General features: G+C 44.0%; 1 protein-coding gene across 10 annotated transcripts in view; it reads right to left on the bottom strand.

Moving 5' to 3' along the window:
• ARHGEF6 (Rac/Cdc42 guanine nucleotide exchange factor 6) overlaps positions 1–13,299 on the bottom strand; it is a 117,740-nt gene that overhangs the window by 80,537 nt on the left and 23,904 nt on the right. For 8 of the 10 annotated variants that reach the window (XM_059049581.2, XM_059049583.2, XM_059049584.2 and 5 more), the window contains 3 exons: positions 7,173–7,257; positions 4,901–5,025; positions 3,156–3,357 (listed from right to left, as the gene is read on the bottom strand). In XM_059049581.2, coding sequence (XP_058905564.1) covers positions 3,156–3,357; positions 4,901–5,025; positions 7,173–7,257 — 412 coding nt within the window. Of the gene's footprint in view, positions 1–3,155; positions 3,358–4,900; positions 5,026–7,172; positions 7,258–8,866; positions 8,886–10,685; positions 10,901–13,299 lie in introns of those variants that run through there. The other 2 variants (XM_067022897.1, XM_067022895.1) reach the window with 2 other exon arrangements.

Genomic DNA, 13,299 nt, shown 5'->3' with positions numbered 1-13,299 from the left:
AAAGCCTGCGCATAGCAATGAAGACCCAATGCAGCAGAAAATAAATAAATAAATAAATTTATTTATTTTTTTTAAAAGAATTGAATGAACTGCCCCACAATATTCATTCATTTTACAAATACTTACTGAGCCCAACAACACAGGAAAAACATCTCTGCCCTTGTGGTACTTACATTCTAATGGTCGGATACAGATGGTAAATGAAATAAATAAGTAAATGTACACTATGTTAGATAGAAAGAAATGGTAAACAAAAACTACAAAAGGGAAGGGGGATAGTGGCAGTGATAATAGGGTTCACTTTTCTCCTGGGTGACTGGGGAAGGTGCTACCGTGAAGCCAACGAGTGAGCAAAGACCTGAAGTAGGTAAGTGAACCAGCTGTGCTGATATCTGGGGAGAGCGTTCCAGGTGGAGGGACAGCAGGTGAGTCAGGAGCCTGTCTGGAACAGGCAACCAGGAGGCCAGTGTGGCTGAAGTGAGATGAGTGAGGGGGAGAGAGGTCAAAGAGAAGGCCAGAGGGGCCACCAGAGGCCAAATCCTGGAGGGCCTTGTAGGCTATTGGGAATGACCTTGACCCTTACTCTTTTTGAGATGGGGAGCCATTATATTACTCAAGTTACACTTTGAAAGGATCACTCTGGATCTACTGAGTTTAAATTAGATTACAGGGGTGACAAGGACAGGAGCAGGGGTGCCAGTTAGGAAGCTACTGCAATAAACTGGTGAGAGATGGTCCATTTTCTTCCAGTCTGAGGCCTTCCCTGATGAGCAGACTTCCTGGCCCCAGCTAGCCAGACCTATCCTTGACAGTTGCATAGAATGCTTCTAAGGGTTAGGTTCCCTAGGTGCTCAAACCAGAGCCAGAAAGCTGCCAGGTGAGTCCTTAACTGAGTTATAAACCAAAGAGAGTATAGGAAAAGCTCTAAGGGAAGGGCTCAAAGACCAGGACAAACAGCTCAGGGCAGTCGGTCCACAAGGCAGGGGCCAGAATATACACTACAAGGCTACAAGCCATCTCAATAAGGGACACTATAAGGAATGCGTGCTGTCTGTCTGCCCCTCACAACTCCTCAAACAATGCTTGGGACTCCCAGGCCAGGAAGCAAGAGCTGTTCCTTTTAGTTTTACAGATGAAGCCAAGTTAGAGTGAATCTGTAAAATTATTTAGAGATCCTAACAACGAGATTACACCAATTGAAAGATGCAGCAAGGGGTAAAAATCGTCTGTGAAAATCATCAAAACCGAGGAAATTTCAAGCACAGCCTGTGAAAATACTTCAGGGCTCAACAGAAACGTCTCGATTCCCGGTTAATATTGCATTGGCCAAAAAGTTCGTTCCGGTTTTTTGTAACAGCTTAATGGAAAAACTGGAACAAACTTTTTGGCCAAGCGAATTAAAAACTGCTAAGACATCTACACATACATATATAATTATAAATCTGTTACTAAACACTTATTCCATTAAAGGAAATGCCCCACCTTCACCCAACACACAACACAGAAAAGCGTGAAACTAAATTTTATCTCAAATGCTTTAGGGAAAAGCTCCTCACAGTGGTTATCTGGGGGAGGAGGTGAAGGAGAGGGGAATTTTTATTATCTACATTATCTATTTCTATAAGTTGTAACTTATTTACAGTGAGCCTATAATTTTATTAAATAATAGTATTAATTTTGAGGCATTAAAAAAAGCAATAAAGGGACTTCCCTGGTGGCGCAGTGCATAAGAATCCGCCTGCCAATGCAGGAGACATGGGTTCGATCCCTGGTCCGGGAAGATCCCACATGCCGCGGAGCAACTAAGCCCATGCGCCACAATTACTGAGCCTGTGCTCTAGAGCCCGTGAGCCACAACTACTGAGCCCGCACGCCACAACAACTGAAGCCTGTGCGCCTAGAGCCTGTGCTCTGCAACAAGAGAAGCCACCTCAACGAAGAGTAGCCCCCGCTCGTCGCAACTAGAGAAAGCCCGCACACAACAACAAAGACCCAACGCAGCCAAAAATAAATGAATAAAAATAAATAAATAAATTTATTTATTTATTTTTTAAAAAAGCAATAAAGACATTAACCAAAGAAAAAAATATACTGAGGCGCTAACTACTTAAAAGGAGCCCTTGGGTAAATAGCTTTGAAGAGTGAAGAGATATAATAATGTGAATAACTGAACCTTATTTTATCTGTATCGTGACATTTTTATAATGCTAGGGATTTTAAAAAAAATATAGGCAGGACCTAGTTTCTTTTTTTAAAATTAATTAATTAATTTTATTTATTTTTGGCTGTGGTGGGTCTTCGTTGCTGCGCGCAGGCTTTCTCTAGTTGTGGTGAGTGGGGGCTACTGTTGGTTGCGGTGCGCGGGCTTCTCATTACGGTGGCTTCTCTTGTTGTGGAGCACCGGCTCTAGGTGCACGGGCTTCAGTAGTTGTGGCGCACGGGCTTAGTTGCTCCGCGGCATGTGGGATCTTCCCAGACCAGGGCTCGAACCCATGTCCCCTGCATTGGCAGGCAGATTCTTAACCACTGCACCACCAGGGAAGCCCAGGACCTAGTTTCTTAAATAATAAAAGGCAAGTACGTTACTCAACAAAGTTCTAGAAAGATTACTGATGAGTGATTAGATTGCATTCTCTGGGTATCATTAATGAATTAAGGGCAATCTTTTTCAGAATCAAAGTGGCCAGGCAGCTTCCTGCAGTCCTATGATTATTATTTCTCCTACACATCTCTGAGGCATTTAGACTTAGGTCTGCTCAAAGAGCTTAGGGCTAAAAAAGGAAGTTAGCACATGACCTCTCTTATTGTTGTATTCTGCCATGGTGATTCTTAGAGTAGCAGGAAGGGCTTTGTACTATATTACACGGGCTAGAATTAGTAGACAGAAGGGGACACAGTTAAGGTGGAACAGTTGTCTGAGCTTTGAATTCTTTTGCTTTTTTAGGTTTTGCTGCCTTGATGCAGTCTAAGTACAACTTGGTTTCAAGATATCTAATCATAGATTTTTTTTCCCAGTTCTGTTCTCGTCTTATTTTTGACATACACATACAAGTACAAACAATTCTGTTAACTGATGAAAGCTACAAGATTTTTGGTCCGAAGACCAAGAAAGTACAAAAGTCACAGTCAAAAAAGCTTTGAAAAGATTGACTTACCACTGGATTTAATTTCTCGGACATAATTACTAGGGAACCAGCCTGTTCTCCCATTTAATGTGCCTTCCCACCAGCCTCCTTCTTCAACTCTAGTGACATAAATGATGTCCCCTTTACAGACAGACAGCTCATCTTCATTAGTCTGCTTAAAGTTGAATCTTGCCTTTACTATCAACTGGTGACTTCCATTTTCCGTCATCTCCTGGAGAAACAAAAGTCACACCAGATTAGGCGCTCATCTCAATGAGGCAGGGACAGATAGTCTATGAATTTAGGCAAATAAAGTAGGGTGACCAAGGATAAAACCCCAGGTCCATCTCAGTCTTGAGTTTTTAACTTAGGAATGGGCCTAACATGGGTGGGCCTTGGGGGAATGAGGGGAAGGGGATTAATAAAGCCCTCAAAATTGTAGGGAAACTTTTGCATTTGTGAGAATGTGTATTTTGGAGGGGCTCATAGCTTTTATTTCTTTTATTTTATTATTTTATGTATATTTAAATAAATATACATAAAATAATACATATATTTTTTTATTATTTATAAATAATACAAATATATATTTTATTATTTTATCTCTTTTATTTCTTCTCCCCCACCAATTATCTAAAGATACTTCTTTTTTTTTTTTGGCCACGGCACTCGGCTTGCAGGGATCTTAGTTCCCCGACCAGGGATCGAACCCAGGCCCCCTGCAGTGGAAGCACCGAGTCCTAACCACTGGACTGCCAGGGAAGTCCCCAAAAATACTTATTTAAATGAGCCAGGAAACAAAGTAGAGTAATAAACTATCCCACTCTGCCTCTACCCAACACCCGAAGTCTTACATAATTACGTGACCAAGATTAGGTACCAACCTCCTCTCATAAAATCTGCCTCCCCCTTCCAATTACTAAGAATATCTTAAATTGGCTAAGACTTAGTCATACGCAAAGATCAAATATCCCACATTTACCTAAGTCTGGAGTTCTTAACCTGTCACTTGTCCCTTTGAGAAGCTGATAGCACAATAAGCCTTGACCCAAAACACAGACCAGTAAGCTCACACACAGGAGATTTTGCATACAATTTGAGAGGGCCCAAGTTCATCAGCTTCTGAAAGAGATCTGCAATCTCAAAAGATTAAGTGCTTTGGAAGTAATTAAAGTACTTTGGAAGTAATAGCTCATGATGGCTTAAAGCAAGTGGGTGGATTTTGACGAGGAATAAAGGTCTCAAAAGAGCAGAAGCTAGGGCGTTCCCTCCCAAAGGAAAGCTCCCATTAAGACCAAACGCAAAGATAACCGAGCTATCCCAATATAGGAGTTCATCCTGGGTTCAACAGGAATGCAAAGAGAGAAAGAAAATTACAGCGGCAATGATGAGAGCAAGTAATATACATTGATTGCCTTCTATGTGCCAGGCACTGTTTAGTTCTCCTAATAAGCCGGGAGGAGAGGGGAAATAACAGCAAACTTCCCTCCGGAAGTCGCCCTAATGACTGACATTTGCATAGCATTCTCAGTTGCTCAGTTCTAGAAAGGGACAGGACTTTGGGGCTTCAACCCCGATTTTCAGACTCTCTGCCCCACATGCCTTCGATTTGTTCCCATGGGCCAGCCTGAATTGGGGCAAGGTTCCAAATTCGTTTCCTCACAACGCCCCAAACAACAGGATGGCTATGTCACCACCTATGGAGATGTAACCGAGATAGCTATCGAAGTTTACAAATTTTAAAACAGGCAGGGAGAATTGGGGACCAGACTTACCACTGGCTTTGACTGCCTTTGCAGCCCTGGAGCTGTGCTAGAAACTGCTCCCTGTGGGTTTGTCTGAGAACTATTAGCAGCGCTAAGAGAAGAGGAACGTCCACATGGCCTTTCTGAGAGCTGATCTGTGAAAAGAGGAAAAGGCACCGTAAAGAGAACCCCTTGTGTCAGAAAAACATCTACAGCTGAATATTATCTTTCGCGGGACATTATCAAAGGCAACCTGATCATAATTCTGACTGTTCTATGATGAACATGCCGAGCTTATTTCATCCCCCCCCACCTCCCTTTTTGGTGGCCAACTTCTTTTTCTTAACCTTACTGGCCATTGCTCTCCAGTAGAATGAAAAACAGCGACAGAACCACATTTTCTCTTAACCCATTTCCCTTCAACTCTTCCCTCCTGAACCCGTTGCAACAGTATGCCCTGTTAGCCCAGGCAGAACTATATTGGGTACCAAACAGCTGTTTGTGGCTCTTATTACTTTGAAATATTTCAAATTTCTCGCTTTGTTTTTTGGCCTATAACTGAGTGGTTCTTTTTCTTCTTCACACGGAACGGTCTGTATGGCACATATAATGTAAACTCCCTCTTATGCCTGAGGGAAGGGGTGGGGAGAATGAGAACGAGAGAGAATGTGTGTTTGAGAAAGATGCAATCTTGATTTTTTTTTTTTTTTAAATCAAACTCAAGAGTCTTCTCTTCCTTGAAACCTTGTGAAATTCGATCAGCCCAGCGCTGAGCTGGGTGTTTTCAGCATGCCGAGAGCCGTACTGGAGGGAGGAGCTGGCTTCTTGACAAATTCAAATGAGGGTTCTTTTCCTCTCCATTTATTTTTAAAAGATATAAACTGCAAAAGTCTAAAGCCCAAACATTCCCGAGGCGACAAGCTCAGTATCCAAGTTAATTTCCTTGATGCTGTGGGTTTTAACTTTCACCTCCTTGTATTTTATAAATATCTATGGCAAGGGAAGAGACTGTAAAACTTGCTAGGAGAGTTTGGCAAAGGAACATATCATTTGTATGGCATAATGTTCGAATTATACGATCTCCTCCCTGCCCAGAACTGGATAGTTGTCATGTGTGTTAAATATAGTTACTTGAATTAGCTGTACTTTCTGCTACACGCCTTGCAATAGCTCCAAAGCATTTTCTTCCAGAGAGCAAAAGAACTACTTCAGAGAAGTATTTTTACATTTATTGCTATTATATACAGCTTTTTGACTAAAACTATAATTACTTGATAGCTTCCTAGATGCTCCAGCCTCTTTGGCACTTGATTATATTGTCTGTTCTTGTTCTCTCATTGTTTCACGTGGGTAAGTTGGGTCTCCCTAAATAGACGGTAATTTTCTCCAGGGCAGGGACCAAGTCTTACACTTCCTTTGTAGCACCTGGCAGTGCTGGGCACACAGCCTGTAGACTCTCCAACGGTTTGAGCATCAGGGCTCTGGAGTCGGTCAGATGTGGGTCTGAATCCCAGGTCTGCTGCTTACTTTCTACTTGGGCCACTATGGGTCTGACTTTCCTTATCTGTAATACGGACCTAATACTAACACCTACTCCCAGGCTTGTTTCAAAGATTGAATGAGACCACCGATGGCTCTTAGGACAGCCAAGACCCATGGTAAGGGCTCAACACGCTTTAACTATGGTTATTACTGCCCAGCTGTAGGTTAGATACTACATCACGGAAGGAGGGAAGTTATACTTTAAGGCTGTCATCATTTGCTTCGCATTTACTAGGATTTATATTTCATTCCATCAATGTGATGGATACTAAACATTTGAATAAATGATGCTCTTTTCACTCACTATGAACCTGAGGTTTCATTTCCAGTACAAGTTTACTGAAGGGTTCCTTAACATGGACAAAGACATACAGAAAACTATGAGAAAATATATGTCTCTGGCGGGGAAAGGGAAGTAACGGCTGCATTTTGTAAACTTTATGAAAAAGGGAACTGATATTTTTTCCTTTTTATTTTCTGTCTTGTTATACTCCGTTGCCTATTCAGTAGCTTTGAATGAAATTGTTTCTTGGTTCTTATTATATTAAGGGCATTAGAATAACCTCCGTGACAGTTATGTTTAAATCGTAAACTATGACAGATTAAAGTATCTGGCACCCATCAGGGTTTCTTTAGGGGGAGGAGAGAAGTCTACCCCAATCGCACAATCCTGGCCATAGATACTTGGCTCCTGGGGTAATCAGAGACATGTGAACCCAAATGTGTCACCCAGAGCCCATATGTCCCAAGCCCTGCTTACCTTCTGTTGCTTTGTTGACAGCTAAAAGAGTGCTCAGAACCTTGGAGAAATTGACCCCTGCATGAAGGTCATCAGGATCAAATACCTATGAGAAAGAAAATTGAAACTGTCAAGACACTGTAAGTATTCAACTCAACAAACCAAACTATCAGAAGGCCACTTCCTCTAGCTCTCAGGAGAAAAAAAAATGTAAAAGTCAAGACCCAAACCTCTCTATACCTTTGGGGAGAAATGAAAGCAGCAGCTTAGCCGCCTAATGACATGTGGCGGGCCAGCAGTGAGTCAGAGAGAAGCAGTAATGGGAAATGAGAGCCACGTCGGAGTCCAGGGCCCACTAGGAAATGCACAGACCTGCTCTTCTGACCTGAGCCCATCAGTACTCTCAGCCCAGTTACTGGAAACTCTGTGCTGGGTTACAGTCAATGCCGATCACCTACAGAAGGAGGCGAAGCCTTTGTGACACGCTTTCCTCTGTACAGTTCATTCACTGTTCTCAGCCAGGGCACTGTCTGCAGGGCCCTCCTCTCTGCTGCACATCCTCCCCGAGGCCACCCACTGGGTCCCAACTCCATGTCGCACAACTTTATGCCCAGGCCTGCCTCTTGCTGCCAGCCTCAATGCCCAGTTTCTGTCCCTTGACCTTGGCCCTCTCAGCTCATCTTCATGGATTTGACCCTTGGGCGGCCTGAGCCTATAGGTTCTTCCTGGCCTTAGATGACTTTTCCAGATATGACCTCTGACCTTCCTGGTATTACTCAACTGCCAGCAGCAAAACATTAAAGAAATACAACATTTCACTTGAACTGTCGCAACCATCATTCTGATATCCCACTTTCCCTAGGGAAGATACCAAGCAGTTGTTATTTGAAAGACAATTGTTAATTTAAAAACGTATTCAGGGCTTCCCTGGTGGCGCAGTGGTTAAGAATCCGCCTGCCGATGCAGGGGACACGGGTTCGAGCCCTGGTCTGCGAAGATCCCACGTGCCGCGGAACAACTAAACCCATGCGCCACAACTACTCAGGCTGCGCTCTAGAGCCCGCGAGCCACAACGACTGAGCCTGCGTGCCACAACTACTGAAGCCCGCGCGCCTAGAGCCCGTGCTCCCAACAAGAGAAGCCACCGCAATGCGAAGCCTGCACACCGCACTGAGAGTAGCCCCTGCTCACCAAACCAGAGAAAGGCCCGCGTGCAGCAATGAAGACCCAATGCAGCCAAAAATAAAATAAAAATAAATAAATTTTTAAAATAAAATAAATGTTTAAAAAAATAAAATAAAATGTATTCAATATCTTGTAATAACCTATAATGGAAAAGAATCTGAAAAAGAATAGATATATAGATATATAACTGAATCACTTTGCTGTACACCTGAAAGACTGTAAATCAACTATACTTCAGTAAAAAAAATTAAAATTTTTAAAAATATAAAAATTAAAATGTATTCAATGTTTTAAAATGTATGGAGGTGTCTTCTAGTCTCATAAACATGTATTTGAAACGAGAACGACGCTCAAGCATAGGCACAACCTATTAATCTGCCAACCAATGATGCCAATCTATACATATCTATAGGTAACCAGACGCCCACCTTCTGGATGGAAATACACCTTCAAAAAACATTTCATTCCAGGATGTCTAGAAGTTTGCATCCTTTTTTTTCCCCCAATGTGGTGATGGGAATAAAATGTACCTTTGCACGTGGGACATGGTTGGTAATGAGCCTAAGATTCTGAAGGATCTGTCTTCCCATCAGGTAGAGACATTTGTTCCATTTCTGATCCTCATGTTTTCTGGGAGCCGCGTCAAGACCCAATTTTATCTTCTTTGTGTACATATTCTAGAAGACCTAAAATCTGTCTCTCGAATGAAAATATAGAGTATCTATTTTTTTTCAAATTTGGGGGGGGGCATCAGTATAAACAATATATGCAACTGTGTGCCCCTTCTGAGACTTACAACTCTTTTTTAAAAACCATAAATTTATTTATTTATTTATTTTTGGCTGTGTTGGGTCTTTGTTGCCGCACGAGGGCTTTTTCTATTTGCGGCGAGCGGGGGCTGCTCTTGGTTGCGGTGGCTTCTCTTGTTGTGGAGCACGGGCTCTAGGCGCGCGTGGGCTTCAGTAGTTGTGGCACGCGGGCTTCAGTAGTTGTGGCTCGCAGGCTCTAGAGTGCGGGCTCAGTAGTTGTGGCGCACGGGCTTAGTTGCTCCACGGCACGTGGGATCTTCCCGGACCAGGGCTCGAACCCGTGTCCCCTGCATTGGCAGGCGGATTCTTAACCACTGCGCCACCAGGGAAGCCCCCACACTCTTTATTCATTTAATCAATGAATGTTTTGCATTCAAACTTAAAATGACCGAAGAGCCCAATCACATCTCAAAATGAAACGCTAATACAGTTCTAGCAAAGGGGGAATGCCGATATTACTAAAGAGTTAAATGACGCTACAATCCAAATACGTTCCTGAATGCTACAGACCAAAATGCAAACGTTGGACTTCCCTGGTGTTCAGTTGTATTGGTACTTGGCTGAAGTTGAGAACAAATAAACTGATCAGAAAATGAAACGTGCATCAACAAGAGGCACTGTGTCTGCTTGCGGGAAGTTGCCTGCACTACACACAGTTCCCTTTTTAGAAAACCTCAATACAGTAGAATTTACCCACAGGTGCTGTTCTGAAGCACTCGGAACTACACAGGAAGGAGTTGGAATAGGTCTCTCGGGACTAGCAGAGAAGGCAATGCCTGAGGGTTATGATTTCCGAGCAGATGGAAGGTTAGATAGAACCACGAACGCCCTCTATGGCACCTGCACCCTCACATGGAACAGTTCCGAACATTCCACCCCAGACCTTTCTTCCATGCGCTTGAGATTGGTCACCTACTAAAATGGAAATATTATTTGGAGGGAGTGCAATACTTTATTATTATTTTTTTGTGTGTGGTACGCGGGCCTCTCACTGCTGTGGCCTCTCCCGTTGCGGAGCACAGGCTCCAGACGTGCAGGTTCAGTGGCCACGGCTCACGGGCCCAGCCGCTCCGCGGCACGCGGGATCCTCCCGGACCGGGGCACGAACCCGCGTCCCCCGCATCGGCAGGCGGACTCTCAACCACTGCGCCACCAGGGAAGCCCGAGTGCAATACTTGCAGCTGTTATCAGTCTTTTACATCTTAGTGGAAACGAGAGGTGTGAGACCAAGCTTAGAGATGATGATGTGGAGAAAAACTAAGGGCACTGGCGCCCAACTGGGATAAAAGCAAGGGAAACCCAGCATGGAGACGGTGCAGGGAGAGCAAAGAGAAGTAGATTCCAATACAAGCCACTTGCCTAGGCCTAATCCCAATCATTTATATGTGCAAAATGGAGAACCAATTCCCCTTTTCTATCTGCAAAGCAGTGGGATGGTTAAAAGGTAATGCAAATTGGTACTTTGACGCCGTTATGTGATTTCACAATACAAAGCCCCGACGACACTCATCTCCCTATACTCTGTGCAAGCCTCACTCGCCTGTTTGGTGTCTCTGGTATGAAACTGAGTCCCAGATTAGCTGAACTTTCTTGATTCCTATTTTGGTGCAGAAATTAGCTGCTTGGTTCCAGTTGGATCTGTGAGGGTCGGATGAACGGCAGGATTCCCTCCCTCCATTTACCACTACGGTGAGGCAGACAGGAAAGAAAGGATTGCTTCTTAGACTACAGCTCGATGGTTTCAAGGTCCCACGCCTGCAATGGGATGAGGCAAGATTCAAGTATAACAACGACAAAAAAACATTTACTTTACGCTGGGTGAGCAATAAGAGAGACTAGGATTAAAGTTCATTCAAGATGTTTTTTTTTTTAAGTATTTACATAGAGCCAGCCTAAGGTCTAATCCTACATCGGCAGCTGAAATCAGACAAGGCATTTCATTTTTAAACGTATCCCCACATTTTTCCATTTTGGAGATCCACAATGACAGCAAAACCTATTTTCCATCCACTAAACACCAGGTGTTAATTCTGAACCATTGGGGATCTGCCAGTATAAGCTGCACAGAAGTTAATATTTATATGGCTTTACAAATAGATCTTTTTTGGAGGAGTTTTCAGTTTCAACATGTTTGCTATTTTATGACATTTTCCCCAAACTGAGAAAAGCAAGGAAGCACAGGAGAAGACACTCCCCCCAGCCACTTGGTAATCTTACAGCTATGATTTCTTGCCTTATCAAGCCGTTGCTATGCACTATATGCTGACACCATGCTTGGAGACTTCATTGCCCTTGATTCTCCGAGCAAGCCTGTAATGTGGGTACAATTATTTCCCCCCATCTTATAGATAAGTAAACAGTGACTCAGATAAGTAGTTAAGTCACGAATCAAGAAAGTGATGGAACCAATAAAAATACACAAGAAAGTGCTCCAAGAGGCATTTTAGCCCTGTATGCATACTTTATGTTTTCATGAGACATGAAAAAGATGAGAAACAAATCTGTGAGTTTGTACACAAAAAGAAATCCCTTGCTGCCGTCGATATGAAATCCCTTGCGGCATCTGTACCATACGCAGCAAGCTTGTTACAACCTCTAAGATGACTTAAATCAACTAATTGTGACAAAGAGAAAATGGCCTCTATGAGAAGACTGTCTCTCCAGGGGCTTTGCCTAACTCATGTGCTGTCCTTCTCATTTCAAGGGGCAGCCCTGACCCAGCAGGCACCTGGTTTGCCAGAAGGGGGTTAGGGCTGCCCTGAGTTACTTCTATTTGTTCATCTGGTTCCATCGTCCACGTAAGTGAGGTGTTAGCTGAGGTGGGGGGGGGGGCAGGGGGAGGGCGGCATCCAGCCCATGGTTATATAGGACCAAGTGAAACCATTCCTTGGCATCGTGCTCTCAGCGCATGAGGTGAACAGTCACGGCCCCAGCCACATCCTGGTTAAGAGAAGAAGCCACACCGCACGCTAGTTCAGATGCCTAGTGATGGGTGATGCCTGTGACACCACTAACGAGGCTTCAGTACCATTCAGTGAACTTCATTTAAAGTTAATTTAGGGGCGGGCTTCCCCGGTGGCGCAGTGGTTGGGAGCCCGCCTGCCGATGCGGGGGACGCGGGTTCGTGCCCCGGTCTGGGAGGATCCCACGTGCCGCGGAGCGGCTGGGCCCGTGAGCCATGGCCGCTGAGCCTGCGTGTCCGGAGCCTGTGCTTCGCGATGGGAGGGGCCACAACAGTGAGAGGCCCGCATATCACAAAAAAAAAAAAAAAAAAAAGTTAATTTAGGGGGACTTCGCTGGTGGTCCAGTGGTTAGGACTCTGTGCTTCCCCTGCAGCGGGCACGGGTTCGATCCCTGGTCAGGGAACTAAGATCCCACACGCTGGGCAGCATGGCCAAAAAAAAAAAAAGAATAAAGTTAATTTAGGGTTTGAAGTGATCACAATAGGCTCCATCACTCAACTATTAAAGTCCAATCAACTGCAGAGCAAGTGATTCAGTGGGACCACATGGACATAGCTTATGTTTCAGGCCCATTTTTCAAAAAAATTCCAAATATTTCAGGAACATTCCATCTCTTCCTTGTTCTTACTGAATAAGATCTTAAATTAACTTAGCCCGTCTTGAATCACACTGGCTTATCCTCACGGCTGAGCACGCTGCCTCTGTTAACCCCTGAACTTGGGAGGAAATGTCATTACGTTGTGCGACAGAGAAAGCAAATCTGAGCTGCTTAGTCATATTTCACCGGGTGGCAGTGCTCCTGGCTCTGTGGACACGACCTGGGATGCTTCCACTCAGCTTCTACTAAAAGCAGCCACCAAGTCAGCAACAAATAATGCTCTCAGCTCAGAAACTGGACTCAATTCGCCACCGGTATTCCACTTACTAGAATACAGTGGATGGCATTTGTACCCTGCCTGGTTTTAAATAATAACTGTTCCGATGTGATATGGAGCAAACCCTGCTCTCTATTTCTCTCTTATTTCCTTCCTTTCTCTCCATTTCAGCAATTTAGGGAACAAGATCTGACTTATGCATGTAGTTGCAATAACATCAGTATACTGAAAAGAGCCCTGATGTGAGGGTCAGGAGACCTTGACTCCAATCCCAGATTTCTCACTGCCGAGCGGTTGTGAGGACCTAAGGAAAGCA

Source organism: Kogia breviceps, chromosome X (genome assembly GCF_026419965.1).
Source record: "Kogia breviceps isolate mKogBre1 chromosome X, mKogBre1 haplotype 1, whole genome shotgun sequence".
Classification (NCBI taxonomy): Eukaryota; Metazoa; Chordata; class Mammalia; order Artiodactyla; family Physeteridae; genus Kogia; species Kogia breviceps.
The sequence above is the reverse complement of the archived record's forward strand: the minus strand, read 5'-3'. Positions and strand labels throughout refer to the sequence as shown.